Below are 16,985 nucleotides of genomic sequence, written 5' to 3'. Positions count from 1 at the left end.
AAAGCTGAGCTGCCCAAATAGAAAACCTTTCTATTTGGCCTTGTACGTCTGGTTAAACAAAGATTTCCTGCTCTGAAGCAAAATGTTTTGAACTCCAGGTTCAACAGTTTCTCTGTGAACTTCAGCCAGCCAGCATCCAGGCGATCAGGTGTAGTGTTGAGTCTGGATGCAGAATCTGGCCTCTATTGTAGGAGACTAGGATCAGGCAGAAGTACTAAGGCGACAGTTGCTGCGGTCATAACAGAACAAAATAGGCTCAGGACCCAAAGAAGGAATGGTAGAAGCTAAGTTAACTATGTGGAATTTGAAATGACAGATGTCAAAGACCAAGGATGGGTCTCCAATCTCCTTTCTTTGGGATTAAGTAGTGGGAATGAAAACTTTTGTCCCTGAACTCTAAGGGCAATTTCTGCACTGCCCTCAGTTGTAAAAGGGAGTCTTAACTCTTGCTTTAACAGTCTCATGATAGGAGTCTCTGAAAAGGGACCTGAGGGGGTACTTAAAGAATACTGCTTGGCAGTATGCTATCCTCCTTTGTAGGCTTTCAAATGAACAGACCTTCCAGCCAAAAAGGTCTAGATTTTTAGAATCCTGATTGTCAAGGGTGGAGTCTGGGAGACCTTGCTGCTTTGCCTTCCCTTAGGCTGCTTGTACTGTCAAGGAGTCACGGGCAGAATGCTGGTTAAGAGTACTTGAGCCTTTAGCTGGGACCTGATACTTCCAGTCAGGGCCCCTGCAAGTGGCTAGAATTGCCTTGGCAGGTTCGTGTAATTCCTGATTTATGTGAATACATAGCCTTCCTGATGTTGCTGTATTAAGGATACCCAGGGGTTTATGCTACTTCTCCTAAGGTAACATCCAATATTTCTGCCATCCTTTTCATTAAGTCTTGACAGACCTTGAACTCAAACAGAGGCTATGATGCAGGACTGAAGGCTTCTCTGGGGAAAGAAAAGGATATAGCAAGAGGTGCAGGGTATTCCAGCTCAGGAGAGTAATGATCATCCCCACTGTCCTTCTCTTGAGCCAACAGCTGCAGATGAATTAGCTGAGAAGTCTGGGAATCTGAATCTGGCTCACAAGTGAATGAGATGTGACCCTCAATACAAATAAGGATGGTGACTTGCTGGAGCAGAGTTTTATACCCCAAGGGAACCAAGAATAACCATATAATGTGGGGAAGACCAACTAAAGTGCTCCTTATATCTCTTTGTTAATACCCCAAGCGGGTGGAAGGGGGGACAACTCTGGATTCACTCCCAGACTCCCACTGCAATGCCCCCCAGGGAAAACAGAGACTCTTCCCCTGCTTGAGTCCTCTGCTCTGCTGAGGAAGATGAAAAAGTAAACTGTTTCTAGGGAAAAGGCGGTCCTATCTGACATGCCTTGTTTAAGGCATGGAGATATTAGTACCAATGAGACTCAACATGGGAAACAAGAAGCTGAAAGTTTAGCAATAAACTTCTCTTAAACACTTTCAGCCTATTGAAAGAAACTGGTTCGATGCCAAGATATTGAAGCATTAGTTGGTAGAGAGGTGACCAACACTGGTACTGTAAGGGAAGCATCTGATGCTGAGGCTCTGGGCACGGAACTCAGTACTGAGTGCAGCATGGTCCTTACAATCATAAGGAACTGTTGGTGCTATCTTGCTCTGATTATGACTGTTGACAGAAGAAGCCTAAGGAAAGCTGTGGCTTGTGTCTCCTGCATGCTGTTGGGTAACCTACACCTAGCCCTTTCCCTGGAGTGGTAATCATGACTCACAAGGGCATTAGCTGGAAGAGACTGACCTGTCTGCTGAGGATTCTCAGGTCTCCAAGTCTGTGGAGACTTGTATAGACTTCTCAAGTAGTAGGAGCTTGAGCCTTGCCTCTCTCAAGTTCCTTCTGTGTACACTTCAAGAAGGAACAATACATATAGCAACACTTTGGTACATTTTCCTCATGAGGTACAGAGAGTGCCTATCATTAAGAGGTGTACAATAAAGTCAAATGAGATACTGGTTGCTTGGTGTCTACCATGTTTGAAGTACCCTTGCATGGGAGGAGGAGGGGAAACTTAGGCAAAAGGAAACAACTACAATGTTTGTTTGGGTGTCTAAGCCATAGGCAACAAAAACCTCATTAATCAACTCTATTAACTACACTAATTATGACTATAACTAAACATAAAATCTAGTTTGCAAAGGGCTCCATCTCTCACTCACAGGTGGACAGAAAGAACTGAGTAGCTGTTGAGCCCGCTCCAAAGGTAAAGGTGCAACTCCAGACAGACCACTGTTAAAAACAATCTGATCTTGCATGCATGCGGCACATGTGCACCAAAAATGGAATCTGTGCAGATAGACAATCACTAAAAGAACACCAGATTGCCCTACATCAGGGCCAGAGGATAAGGTATTCTCAGCATGGGAATCTCCTCCTCTAGAAGGTCACAACTTTCATTTAAATTCCTTAAGCACAGAACTCAGCGTTTAATGAATATCCATTGAAAATAAAGTTAGTAATACTCGATGGACCATTTATATCCATGCAAAGTACTGAGGAAAGCCATATTACTATAGCTACCCTCTTTTAGAGAGGATGATTGGATGGATCAAGGGATTTAATGTAAGTAAGGCTACATTTTAGTCACAGGTATTTTTAGTAAAAGTCATGGACCGGTCACGGGCAGTAAACAAGAATTCACAGCCTGTGACCTGTCCATGACTTTTACTATATACTCCTAATTAAAACTTGGGACGGAGGCCCGGGGACCACCGCAGGTTCTGGGGCGTGTGGCCTGGGACCCCCCAGGTGCTGGGGTGGGGGGAAATTGGCAGGGCTTCCAGGATCCCTACCAGGCTCCACGTGTCCCCACAGCTCCAGCCAGGGGGCTCCACGCACTACTGCTGTTCCCACCACAAGCCTGGCTCTGTAGGTGCAGTTCCCATTGTCTGGGAGGCACAGCCAGTAGGAGCTTTGGGGGCAGGGCCTGCAGGCACGAGCAGCCCCTGGATCCCCCCCGGCTTCTCCATTTAGAGGTGGGGTGGGGGACGAGCCAGGTAAATACGCCCCCCTACCCCAGCCCTGAGCCTCCGCCACACCCAAACTGCTGCTGCTGGCCCAGGGGCTGCCTGACTCGGGCAGCCCCTGAGCCAGCACTGGTGGCTGCAGAAGTCATGGAATCCATGATTTCTGTGACAGACAACGCAGTCTTGAACATAAGATACGACACATTGCTCTGTGTCACAAAATGTTGTTCCAAGCAGGTGAAAACTTGCTAGCATTAATTACAGAGATTGTGAAATATGGTAAAGTAGTAGCAGGGTAAGTTCAAAGACCAGGCAAGAAGGGAAAAGTATCAAAAATGACTACAAATATTACCATCACATTGTTAAACTATGTTTGGTGTGCATCCACATGAACAACTTTCACCAAGTTTATAAACCCCCAGTAAGCGACATTTTTGTTAATCCTAATCCTCACACTCCTTATTTCCCTCATAGCTTCATGCCACCTTCGCACCTTCCTAATTCTGAGCTACTGATGCGTAACAGACATAACTGGGGGACTAAGTTACAGTAGATCAGCCACTGGTTACCTATGGGCACCATCAGTACAGCACTACACGCTACAGCTTCACTCTTTTCTCCCAGGATTTATGGAAGGAGAAGACATCTGTGACTGTCTTCCTCACTTCCCAGGCTGGGAGAATTCCTCCTTGGGCAGATCTAGATTTTAGAGCCCCTTTTTCGCCACACTAGCCCTTTAACTTGGCTTGCGGAGGATGAAAAATCTCACCCATTCTGTTTATTCATCTGTAAAGCTCTTGATAGAGAGTATATTATGATACATCATGGCTGTTTGGTGGTCTATGAAAAATGAGTTAGTACTCAGTCTGTTCCTAATAAATAAACCTGCCACACCACACAGTTACCATCACTGACCGCTCTGTAAGCAATCCCAGCAGAGGGATTAGAGTAGTCCTAGAAGTAGTCCTTTTCATATCACCATTGGCAGGGTGGTCTGAAGTTTGCACAGCTGTCTGTAGTACAGTAGAGCCACAGAATTATGAACACCTCAGGAATGAAGGTTGTTTGTAACTCTGAAATGTTTGTAAATCTGAACAAAACGTTATGGTTGTTCTTTCAAAAGCTTACAACTGAACACTGACTTAATACAGCTTTGAAACTTTACTATGCAGAAGAAAAATGCTGCTTTAACCATCTTAATGTAAACAAAACAAGCACAGAAACAGTTTCCTTACCGTCAATTTTTTAAGCTTTCATTTTATTTTTTTTTTAGTAGTTTACGTTTAATACAGTACTGTACTGTATTTGCTTTTTCGGGGGTCTCTGCTGCTGCCTGATTGCAAACTTCCGGTTCCAAATGAAGTGTGTGGCTAACCAGTCACTTTGTAACTCTTATGTTCAGAGCTCTGAGGTTCTACTGTACCTACTTTTGTACCTATATCACATCTGTCACAGGTATTACCCGCCACCTTTCCAGACCACTCAACTTACCATTGTATAAGTGAATTAAGTGGGAAGTATGCCAGATGTTTGAGGAGAAATTAAATGTGAACACACTCCCCCACCCTTACACTTCACCCAAAAAACTGCTTTATGTGGAAAATTGTGTGATAAGCTTATGTTAACATATTACAAGTATTAGCCCAAATAGTTTCACTGAAACAATGCAAATGTCATATATGCAGGTGTGACTGCAGCTGAAAAATTGCAGCATTGTGCACGTACATATTTAGATTAAAAAATCTGGCCTCTATCTGCCACTAAAAATTAGAGTTATACTAATAACACTGTTCTCATCTACTTTAAACAGTGACACTCACATCAGTAGTTTCTCTGGGACGCACCATATGTCCCCACAACAATAATTAGCAATGACTAGAACTGCAGATTTGTCATGGTATTTTTTGATCAAAAAAACTGATCACAGCAAATTTAGTAAAAGTCACAGGATACTATATTTACTGTGACTGCCCCCTGCTTTTATAAAAAATGCCCTCCTTGTCCGCTTAAGTGGAATGAACCATCTTCCATGCTCGCAAAACCCTAATCCCTGCTCTGTGTAGTGGCAAGGCCTGGGGTGGGAGCTGGAAAGTTAGCTTAATTAGTGGAGGTGGTGCCCTGCTCTAGGTATTATAAGCATGCGTTGCACAACCCAAACAGAGGGGCAGGCTGGCCAGACCTGAGCAGCTCTGTAACCTGGTACGTCGGGTCACAAAACAAAGAGCTGGGAGCAAGGCCCAGACCCACTGGACAAGAGATGTTGCTGCAAGATGAGTCTCAAACACAAAAAAGCAATAGACGAAGAGAAAAATTTCACTATCTATGACATTTTCCATGGCATGACAAACCGGCAGCCGAAGTGATGACCCCCAAATCTGTGGAATTTTATTCAACAGTATATAGAGTTAAAGACATGAATAAAGAAGTTAAACTAATATCACTAAACAGTTTACAATAGATTTCAGACTTTAATAATTAACATTTATAGTTAGTATGGTCAGATTTCTATAACATTGGCACTCAATTTCATAGTTCACAAGACTAAGTGGAAAAGTTCCTCAGCACTTTCATGAAGATGTTATAAATCACTGTTGTGAATAAAATACAGTCTCATCTGCAAAGCATACAGTAATCCTCATTATAATCTACTGAACTCAAAACTACATTGAGGACTATACAGATTGCTTGATAGTAAAACAAGTCTTAGTTTGAAGTCAGTAGCTCAAACCCAATCCAAAAAAGCCAAAAGTCAATACAAAATCTGATGTATGACTGACAGACTATTTGAAATGGCTAACAGTCCTCAGACTAGTTCCTACAGGACAGCTGTCCACATTGCAAGAGTCATCATTGACAGGCAGCTTTGTAAATGTCAGCATAGGGAATGAACGACTCATCACAGGAGAGATCTGTCTTCAGCTGAAGACAGAGGTACATTAGAGAAGACTTGCAAAAAACCAAACCATTTGTAACTGGACTGGTAAATGTTCATGAAAACCTATTTGCTCATGTGAAGATAACATTTAACCTTCCACCAAGGTGAAAGGTTGAACAGAATTTTACAAAGCTGTATTAAGAGGGAAGCTTGCATTGCTAGTCCCTTTCTTCAAGCTAAAGGGAACTTCCGTATCCTGCACTGTTATGCTGCTTTCTGCAGTAGAAAAGATAAGAAATTTCTTCAAGTGACACAAACATTTCTTTTTAGCTTTTACTGTTACAGTTAAAGTTTAAGGATACGTCTATATAGAGTTGGCATGTAGAAAACTGGGATATAAATCTACAGTGCTCTAAAATGCCATGCTCCAGCTGGCCATGTGGACCCTGCTACTGTGCACTTAAAGTTCCATGTATATTTCCCAAGAACACTGTAGATTTACACCCCATCTTGCCACATACTAAGTAGCTGTATAGACAAGCTCTGGTATTACTGAAAGAGAAAAGTATACTTTCAGGCTGTTTACTTTATACATAGTGTGCTATCAAATGTAGTTTCATTGTTTTGCTGTTTGTGTATGCCCTTCATACAGAAACAGGAGAAAAACAAAATATAGGAAACTGATTTTAAATTCACAAGAACACAAATTTAGTACCTGAAGCTACCTTTAACTCATTTGAAACTGATTAGAGATTTCAAGTTGATAGTGTTCCCTCAGAATAACTAACTTTTTAGATAAACCTCTGTGAAAAAAGATATCATATACTATATCCCCATATAAATTTGCATCATACTAGGATTAAGAGTGAGTTTTAAGACTCTTTGCAGGCTCTTACTCAGATGTTGCTTCTAAGGACTTGTCTACACTCACATTTTATAGTGCTCTAACTTGCTGGCTTAGGGGGGTGATTTTTCACCCTCTTGATTGCAGCAAGTCTGAGCGCCTTAAAGCTCTAGTGTAGAGAGGTTCCCAGCACTGCTCGCAGGGCACGGAGCTAATCCCCTTATGGCACTCTCTCCCACACTTGCACTTCAAAGTGCTGCCGTGGAAACGTTCCCGCAGAAGCACTTTGAAATTTCCATTGTAGACATACCCTAAATTCCCTCTTCCTGTCACACACAAAACCCTCTCACATGAGGTTGGCGATGCTTTAAATCCTAGCTGTCCGGCTGGGGGTACAGATTAGAGCGTAAGTGCCATTTTTGTTCGGGCTGGTAACACACCCGCTCTGCAGTGAGGATGCAGACAAAATCTCTTAAAATGCCAACGGTCCTCCAAAAGTCTTCCCACTATTCCACCCATGTGCCCACAAGGACAGACAAGTTCTCTCACAATTCACTGCAAAAGAATCAGAGCAGCACAGCTAACCACAGCACAAAGAAGAACGGAATATACCCCCAAAAGTCCTAGTGACATGAGTGAACACAGCACTTGTAAGGATATAGTAACTCAGGTATAGCTTTGTAGCATGGCTCACAACTGGATGAGGCCAACCCAGATCCTTAAACCCATGTGCCAATCACACAGGTTAACTTTACAGGTCAAAAGTACACTCAGGCCCATTTTCTATCCCTCAACCAGAAGGCCAAGGACTATATTCATCTTCTTTGAAGACTGGAAGCAACTCCCTAGAACAAAGTGACAGTACTTTTTTAAAAAGTGGAACCCAACCAAAACCAGTTATCACTGGATACTGAATATGTATCCAGTTTAAGCGGTTTTCTAAACAAACTTTGTGTCAAGCAAGGTGGAACCATTTAACTGAAGTTGATTTGTCAAATGACTTTTAAAAAAAAGAAAAGATATTCATTTGAATCAAGTTAAGGCTTTCAAATCAGTTTTACAAAATTTGTGTTACTACTATAGTTTTAGATTACAATTTATAACTAAACAATAAACATCGCTCCTTTTGATGCCAGTATTGATAAATATATTTAAATTTTACAGAACTGTTATCAAAAAACCCCAATACACTGAGAATTAAGGACCTAATCTTACTAATACTTAAGCAGGTACAGTCATTTCAACGCATCAAGGCTAGTGTATTTTACTGAAAGCTTATTTTAGAGGCATAAAACTGTTATTTAAAAAATTAAGAACTTTTAATACGCACCTATTAACATTTTCAGAAGTATTCAAGCATTCTGAGGGTAGGATTTTAAAAATCACCTAAGTGACTGAAGAGCATAAATCCTAATGACTTTGGACTGTAAACACTGATGGAGGACCACTTTCTTAACTTGTGTAAATTCGTTATACTGGAAGGTGGCACTGGTTGCAAATGGAGCACTGGCAATTTGTTTCTCAATTTTGTATGAGTTTGTGTTTTCACCTTTGTCAATTCACTTTTTACATAGTTCTTTTTTTATGAGTTGGCGCTTTAACAGTTATAATAAGGTTAACCTGCAAAAATAATTACAGCACATCCACTGTACAATGAAAAGTAAATAAACATGAAAATAAAAAAAATCAAATAAAAATAATTTGTTTTTTTTAAATATTTGTATCTTCTATACCTCCAACATATAATGCAAAACTGAGAATACCTGATCCATGTCACACACATCATGGGGGGCGGGGGAATGGATACCAACACCAATCTCACTATGTTACTTACCCTGCTGAGGATTATGTTTACACACAAAAACATAGGCCACAAGTTTTATACATTTCCCAACCTATAAAAATATATATAAATAGGACCCCATTCCTCTTTCATTGGCTAATCTGAATATGAATTTTCAAAATAAAATGGACAGATCTAGACCTAAAATTGGTATCCCGTGAATTTACTTTTGCTTTTGTACATTCTAAGTTTACTCTTAGTGTACTTAAAGCTTCCTATTGAAAGCATTATTTCATTTTTAAGAACAGAGCATGAACTCTCTCAAATGCTCCTAGTGTCAGGACAATTTAATCAACTGATATAAAGTGTTGAGGAAAAACCCTTGACTAGTACTCAAAAACATTCTTGTTTAAAAACGTAATGTCCTAACATTCACAAACTTACAAGAACATTAGTAGGAAAACTTAGTCTATATTGACCTATATGAAGTACTAGATACTGCTATATTACTGTGTGTTTCAACAACATAAACTGTGGTGCTCTCTCAGCTCTATCTTAGTTTTTAGGCAAAGCCAACAGAAAAGTACTTCTATGTTCTGAAGTTTTCTTCTAACTACTTCAAAATCGTTTTATTACAATTCATCCAAAATGCCATCTTTTGCACAATCCCATTAATACTGAAATGTACAGAAACAGTGCTCAGACAAACAAAGTAAGTGCCAAATAAGCAGAAGTCCCTTATCAGCTACTCCACCCATCCCTCCATGAAAGGCTTCATCTATGCTGCCATTAACCCTTTCATTTCCCAAGTCATCAAAAAAAAACAAAAAACCACAACCACCCTCCCCATATATCTTCCTAATCCCAAAGTGCATTTCACAGCCACTATAAAAATTGTGTCAAACACAATACTGCTTCTTCCAAGGCTAGGGTTCCCTAGCCTGGGACAGATTTTACAGCCCCACTCCAGGAAATCCCAGCTCTTATATTCTATTTCCCTGGCAGAAAAGGGAGCTCTAACTTCTTTCACTAACCATACTTCCGCCTTTAAAAACTCAAGTGACCTCAAAAACTGGGAAATTACTACATAGAAACTGGAGCTTTAAGAAGTGTTAAACAGCTAATCATCTTTCCCGGCCTCTAAAATACAATAACTTTCAACTACTCTACTGTCTCTTGAAGATTTCTTCCTTTTGGAGGTGGTGAGGATGTTCTAGCTACTTTACATCATTTGTTTGCCTAAAAGTAGTTTGGGGAGGTTTACTGCATGCCTTGTTGAGGGGAAAGGACGATTCACCAGGCAACAACCACCCCCATGCTCTGCTGTTTGTGCGCTTAGTTCTCTCCCAAACACAGACCATCTTATCGCTCCCGTCACACAACGGCCGGGGGAGGAAGAATTTAGAAAGAACAACATGGAATGAGCCTGGGTAATCACAGATCCTGAGGCCATAAAGAAAGTCCCAGGGGCCGAGGGGAAGGGAAGTCAGAACGCGGGGCAGAAAACAAAACCCAACGGAGGGATTTTTCGGGGGAGGAAGAGGAAGAATTCAGCCCAGTGACTTGCGGAGAAGAGAATCACCGGGAGGTCCGGGGACTGGACTCAGACCAGTAACATGGGGGGGAGGGTAAGATCTGGATCCGGCCCAGAAATCTGGCGAGGGAGAGAAAGAGAAGCGCCCCCGGATCTAACCCCGGCCTGACATGCGGTAACTCAAGATAAGATCCCCGGCCGGGAAGCGGGGCCCAGATCCGCTCCAAAGCCGGGAGCCAGGAATTGGAAGAGGCCCTAGGCTCCCTGCGAGACTATAAATGGGGGAGACACGGAGCGCCACCCCCGGCCTCGAGCACTCCCCTCACTCGCCCCCAACAAGGAGCGGCAAACGCACCGCGCTGTGCCAGGCCCGGCCAGTCCCTACCTCCGCCTCCGGCCGCCAAGGAGAAGAACAGGATTATCGCCCCCACCAGCACCATGTTCGCCTGACCCAGGCCCCGCCGCTGCTTCCTCCTAACTGCAGCGCATCCGCTCCGGCCGGGGACTGGGATCGGGAGGGGCGGCTAGGCGCTTCCCTTCGTTTGGCCGCTGCACAAGCAGATGCTTCCGCCCGCTCCTCCAACCCTAGACTCAGCGGCTCGTTCCGCTTCAGCGCCCGCCCGGCAGCGCGCCCCGCTCCCGGACCCACAGCCACTCTTTCTCCGCCGCCTCCCCCCACGCGACGCCAGCACCGGGGGGGCGAGGCTCGGGGGCCCGCCCACAGCGCGCGATCGGCCACACCCCGACCCCGCGCTCAAACCCGCCTCCTCCCACGTGGTACACGGAGCCACAGAGCCAGACCCAAGCGTCGGTCGTTGCTGGAAAATAGTGTCCCCTGATGTCTTAAAGGGACACTGTCCCCCCCTTCATTGTTCGGGCAGAGGCGCTGGCGTGGGATATGCACGCGCAGCACCATGCATTAGCAGCACACTGTAAAGACCACCGCTGCACCCACACAGGTGCCGCGCAAGGTGCAAACTGCAAGCAGACGCCTACGCCCCCTTGCCCAACTATACAGCCTCCTTCTCCCAGTACGCGCCTCCCTTACATTCAGCAGGAGCTGTCCGGAGGAGCAGAGCTCCCGTAAATATTTTCAAATCCCCTGATGTTTTTTATAGCGTCGGGGTGAAGGGCGGGGAAATACTCTAAGAATTTAAGTCCTACAATTTAACCCACAATGAAAGGGGCTTCCTCAACTAAAGCCAGATCTCCGTAGGTGATTGATCGAATTACCTTCTCCCCCGCACCTTTGGTGCGTAAAGCCTCCCGAGTCCCCATGCTATTCCTCCTCTTGCCTTTTTCCCTGGCCAAACGTGACTAGTCTTGATTCCTCGCTTAATTCTGCATGTAGAAACAACAGGCCCAAGAGTTAAGGACCCCTTTATTGCGTTATATTGTTAGGAAGGTCAGACCCAATATGTGCTCCAGTATCCTCTTTCTAAGTAGCCAACACCATGTGCTAAATGGGAAGGTGCAAGAAACCCCAGAGGCAGTGCAAGCCCGTTAGGGGCCCTATGCAGGAATATTTCCTTCCCCTCTCCAATAAAAAGCAAATATGCTCCCCCCCCCCCCCTTGAGCTGCTCAGGACCCTAAGCAATTTCTTAATCTGCTTTTGCCTAGTGCATGCCAACTCTTCTTCATAGTCAGAGAGACCCGCTGACAGCAATTCCGGGCAGAAGCCACCGCAGTCCACCTGACAATTGGGCAATTCTGTGCCTGCGCTGGCTGGTGCACAGTGAGCTGCCAGCTACGCTACTGGGCACGCTCTTCCAGCACAGCCAGGGCTCTTACATGTTACCCGGTAAGGTTGCCAACTGTCTAATCCAGCAAACCCAAAGACCCTTGCCATGCCCCTGCAACCATACCCCTGCCCCACTCCTTCTCCAAGGCCCTGCCTCCAGCTCACTCCATCCCCCTCCCTCCATCGCTTGCTCTCCCTCACCCTCACTCACTTTCACCAGGCTGGGTCGGGGTTGGGGTACAGGCTCTGGGAGGGAGTTTGAGTGCAGGAAGAGGTGAGGGTTTGGGCTCTGGGAGGGAGTTTTGATGTGGGCTCTAGGGTGGGGCAGGGGGTTGGGGTGAAGCACTTACCTTGGGTGGCTCCCGAAAGCGATTGGCACAACCCTCTGGCAGCGGCTCCTAGGCATCACCACCACAGTTCCCATTGGCCGCAGTTCCTGGCCAATGGGAGCTGCAGAGTCAGCACTCGGGGCAGCACACGGAGACCCCCCTTTCCCAGGGACGTTGGTCAGCCACTCCCAGGAGCGGTGTGGAGCGAGAGTGGGCAGGCAGGAAGCCTGCCTTAGCCCTGCAATCTGCCAGCAGTGGTGGCCGGGGGCCCCCAGGCCCCTGGACAATTGCCCCCTTTGCCCCCCCCCATTGTCGGGCCTGTAGGCAGATATTCAATAATTTTGTTTTGATTAAGAGCTCATCTTAATAATAGTTAGAAATTGGCTTAAACCCTGAAGCACAAGGTTTTATATCCCTTCAAAAAAAAAATAGATTTGGATATTCTTCTTGTTTTTATAAAAGTCCAAGCCCTCTTTCAGCCTTACTAAATTCTTGGCCTCAACCACATATGTGGCAATAAGTTTTGCACTCTAATTGCACATTATGTGGAAAAGTATTTATTTTTATCAGTTTTACATTTGTCACCTTTCAATTTCGTTGTCCCCTTGTTCTAGTGTTATGTGAAAATGCATGGTAAAACTATGGAAGTCATAGGCACAGGCTATTACCGAGGCAAAAATTTAGCAAGATTCAAAGAGGGATTGGACAGTAATATAACAAGAATACTTTAATAATTAATGCTAAAATAGCAAGTTTTGAAAGGGACCTTCATGATTCAGAGTTTGACAGTCTTCTCACAGTTTTCTTTGGACTTGACTAACCTAAATAATTTTGTGTCATCTACACATTTTTCCACCTCTTTTTTCAGGTAATTAATGAATATATTAATCAATACTGGTGCTTGTATAGAAACTAGAAGTATTTTAATTTAAACCTTCTACAATGATGAAAAATTACCATTTATTAGGCTTTGTTTTCTGACTCTTGCCCAGTTTTTGATCCATGACAATACTTTACTTCTGACACCATGAGTATTTAGTTTCTTTAGTAGTCTTTTATGAGGACCTTGTGAAAGGGCTTTTGAAAATCTAAATTGTCAACAACTTCTCCTTTATCCACTACTTGATTAACCTATTTGAAGAAAATAATCTGTCTCCATTTCCTTCCTCATGTCTTCTTTTTCTCTTCCACAAATCAATTCCACTACTTATTATTCCTCTTCACATCCAATCACCTCTGCATTTTCAATCTCCAGCTTTTCCAACTATGCTCTTGGAGAATGTGGGAGTTAGCTGTATTAATTTTATGAATGTTATACATATATCTCTGTGGGCTTGGTGGTTATTGTATTGCTGGCTAAAGAGTGAGAGTTAAACCAGTTTTAGGCTATGGCTACACTGCAGCTTTAGTCAACATAAATTATGTCGCTCAGGATTGTGAATTAGCCACCCCGGGTGACATAACTTATGCCAATTTAAGTGCCGGTATGGACAGTGCTATGTCAGCGGGAGAGTTTCTCCTGCCAACATAGCTACCACCACTTGCATGGGCTAGAGTAATTAAGCTGATGGGAAAGCTCTCTACTGTTGGTTTAGAGTGCTTACACTAGAGAGCTTACAATGGTGCAGCCAGGCTGGTGTAAACTCTCAAGTGTAGCCAACACTGTAGCCTTATTTAGCTTTGCAGGAAACAAAAATCAATGGCTGTAGACCACTCCAGTAGCCAATACTCAAAAGCAAAAGAGGTGAAAATTCCTTTGAGGTTTATCTTCACTAATCTGGAATCAGAGTATAATCCCACAAGAAGGTAGGGTAGATTCCAGCTTGAAATTCCAGGGCTTTTGAGGCAGGAACTCTCAATGAAGAGCTTGAAAGTGGTGAAAAGCTGAGCCTGAGAAGACAAAAGCTCTCCAGAAAAGCAGGCTACAGCTTGGTCCTCCGGAAAATGAGGAAGAGGTTACCAAGGCTAAATCAGGACCAACTGGATGCTGCAGATGCTAAATTTAGGTAAGACAATATATGTTTAGGCTTTTGTTGTTTTAATCCTTTTTTGCTCTGTTATGTTCCAATGAATAAATAAATACTGCTATATTTTGAACAAGCTGTACTCTGTCACTGTATTTACAAACTGGTCACAGCTCCCAGAGAGACGACTTCAGTAGAGGCCAAAGACAGTTGGACCTGCTGAAGAAATATGGTTGGTAAACGGGGTGCTATAACTTGGTGATTTCATCTAAAAGTTAGGTGAATCACAGGATTCCAACTCAGAGAAGTTATAGGTCTGCCACTTGAAAGAGGTGCCCAAAGAAAGACTCAGAGAACAGACAAAGGTATAGCTCACTTCAGAATTGTATCACTCTTAATCTAAACATGCAACCTACTGTCAAATTTCAGTGCTAGTCCCAGATTTATATGTAAATTCTATTGTTGGGTTACTTTGCCAGTTTACATTCAAACTTTACTGTCAATTTAGAATGTCCCTATAAGGTAACATAAAATGCTGCTGGATTACAGTGAAATATTTGCTTATGGTTCCTGCTTTCAGGTTACAGTGAGACTATCACATTTGCATGCAACCTCTGTTGTTAGGTCACAGTGCTACTGTCAAATTTAAATATAACCCTCTCCCCACAACTCCCTCAGGTTACAGCACATTCTGTCTGACTTCAGAAATGGTATAGCATTTGTCTGTGATGGTGCTGTTATTTTTTGACCCAATGAGAAAATTATCAAGAAAAATCAACAATAAGCAATTTATAAAAGTGTGTAATTGTTTATTATGCACTTCTGTTGAAAAGGGTTTTTTTTTTTAAAAGAGGACACAATCCAGTGTTATAGTTTGCTTTTCAGATGTTTTCAACTATATATATACACATTAAAATATCAAACTGATACTTAAATTGTAAAGCTTTGAACACCTGCTTTTAGTTACTATTGTCTTGGCAAAATAGTACAAGAATATTTTACAGAATAAGTTACAAAGGCTGAGTTACTTTTGAATCAAATGGAAGACCTGTCTGTAAGAATTATTACATGAGCATATATACAAGGACTTCCATTGCTTCACAGAAAGCTACTCATGCTGAAGTAACTGTTTCCAAAGACTTTAAATAACACCAAGAGAGACGGAGGGATTCTGAGAGTGAGAAACAAAGACAGATAAGAGTATGGAGAAAGTAAATTCGTACCTGCCCCTGCCTCACAAGTCTATATCAACCCTTCATTTTATAAACTAACATTTTTATCTCAGTTGGGGATTTTGCTTAGTATTCAATTTCAATCCTAAAGTTACATTAGTTTTTTTTAATGATGGTTTACATTAACCATACATTTATAACATTTTAAAGCATTGATGGTTAGTAAACGATAATGCATACCACTGAAACATGGTCTTTACTATTTTATGGATGACATTTCTGCCAGCTTTCCCTAGATCCCTGATATTGATAGGAAGCGAGAACTTTGTGAGGTTTTCATCTTGGTTATGTTACAATTCCTTTTGGAAGAACATAATAGTCCTTTGGTCCTAGTCAATGGCTATTAGCCAGGATGGGCAGAGATGGTGTCCCTAGTCACTGTTTGCCAGAAGCTAGCAATGAGTGACAGAATCACTTGATGATTACTGTTTTGTTCATTCCCTCTGGGGCACTTGGCATTGGCCACTGTCGGAAGACAGGATAATGGGCTAGATCAGGGTTTCTCAAATTAGGGGTTGTGACCCGTCAGGAGGTCACAAGGTTATTACATGGGGGGGTGCAAGCTGTCAGCCTCCACCCCAAACTCTGCTTCATTCCAGCATTTACAGTAGTGTTATAAATTAAACATACTGTTTTAATATATATAAGGGGGGTCGCAAACAGAGGCTTGCTGTGTGAAAGGGGTCACTAGTACAAAAGTTGGAGAACCACTGGACAAGATAGACCTTTGGCCTAACCCAGTAAACCCGTTCTTATGTTCTTTGTTACCGCTCAGGAAAGCAGCTGCACTGTTTCTTTAAAAAGGCTGTGACCGGACCCCTCTGCGCAGGTCCTATGCCCTGAGTTTCAACTTCCTGCAAAATAGGGAGAGATTCTTGAAAACGTAATTGTTGTGAGCTCAGATTCCTTTTCGCTGCAGCAGTATGCGCTGCCCGCTCCTAACACGCTATTCCAGAACTCGTGCAGGGCTTGCAATGAATTAAAAGGTCTTAAAAACTATCTAAGGCACATCTCATTCACACAGCTGTATTGTGCCTTATATTTGTTCACAGACATCATTAGCAAAGTAACAGAGTAACTTGAGACTGAAAAGCAAACTCTTGTGTCCGGGGAGAGAAAAGCGGCTATTGGCTTTGAAAGGAAAATGTGGATCTTGAAAGACACACAAACACTTCAACCTGTATGATAAAATGGAGAACCCGAGATTAAGTCAGCAAATCGGATATTGTTTGGGAATAGGGAGTCGGCTTTGCAGTTGTTTTTTGGCTTAGGAAACAGGTGCCTGCCCTACGCATCCTGAAGGCACTAGCTATGCACACAATTACATGGTGGATGTCCAACGGGATACTGCAATTACCACATTCGAACTTGTCAAGCCGGGCTGGCTAGTGCGTTCCTCCTGCGGCTGGGCCCGGCGCGCGCGCCCCCTGCTCTTAGCACCCTGCCCCCCCTTTCCCTCGGGCTCGCGCCGCTGGGCCGCGCGCTGTTCCGCACCGCTCCCTCTCGGACTCAAACCTGTTGGCGCTGCGTTTTCTGCTTCTCGCGCCCTCCGCTTCCTCGGACTCGCCTCGCTCTTGTCCTGCTACCTCGAGCGAAGAACCAACTCCTCGCTCCACCCCCTCCCCCGGCTCATATCGAGCCTCTAGGCCGCGCCCATCCTATTCTT

At 43.6% G+C, this 16,985-nt stretch overlaps 1 protein-coding gene across 2 annotated transcripts in view; it reads right to left on the bottom strand.

The window, feature by feature from the left end:
* ADAM10 (ADAM metallopeptidase domain 10) overlaps positions 1–10,749 on the bottom strand; it is a 133,783-nt gene extending 123,034 nt beyond the window's left edge. The window contains exon 1 of one of the 2 annotated variants that reach the window (XM_075069588.1): positions 10,438–10,749. In XM_075069588.1, coding sequence (XP_074925689.1) covers positions 10,438–10,492 — 55 coding nt within the window. In that variant the 5' untranslated portion in view covers positions 10,493–10,749. The remainder of the gene's footprint in view (positions 1–10,437) is intronic. The other variant, XM_075069589.1, reaches the window with a different exon arrangement.
* Positions 10,750–16,985: the final 6,236 nt, after the last annotated feature.

This window comes from Chelonoidis abingdonii, chromosome 9, assembly GCF_003597395.2.
Source record: "Chelonoidis abingdonii isolate Lonesome George chromosome 9, CheloAbing_2.0, whole genome shotgun sequence".
Taxonomy (NCBI): domain Eukaryota; kingdom Metazoa; phylum Chordata; order Testudines; family Testudinidae; genus Chelonoidis; species Chelonoidis abingdonii.
Note: the sequence above shows the minus strand (reverse complement) of the source record. Positions and strands in the feature narration are given on the sequence as shown.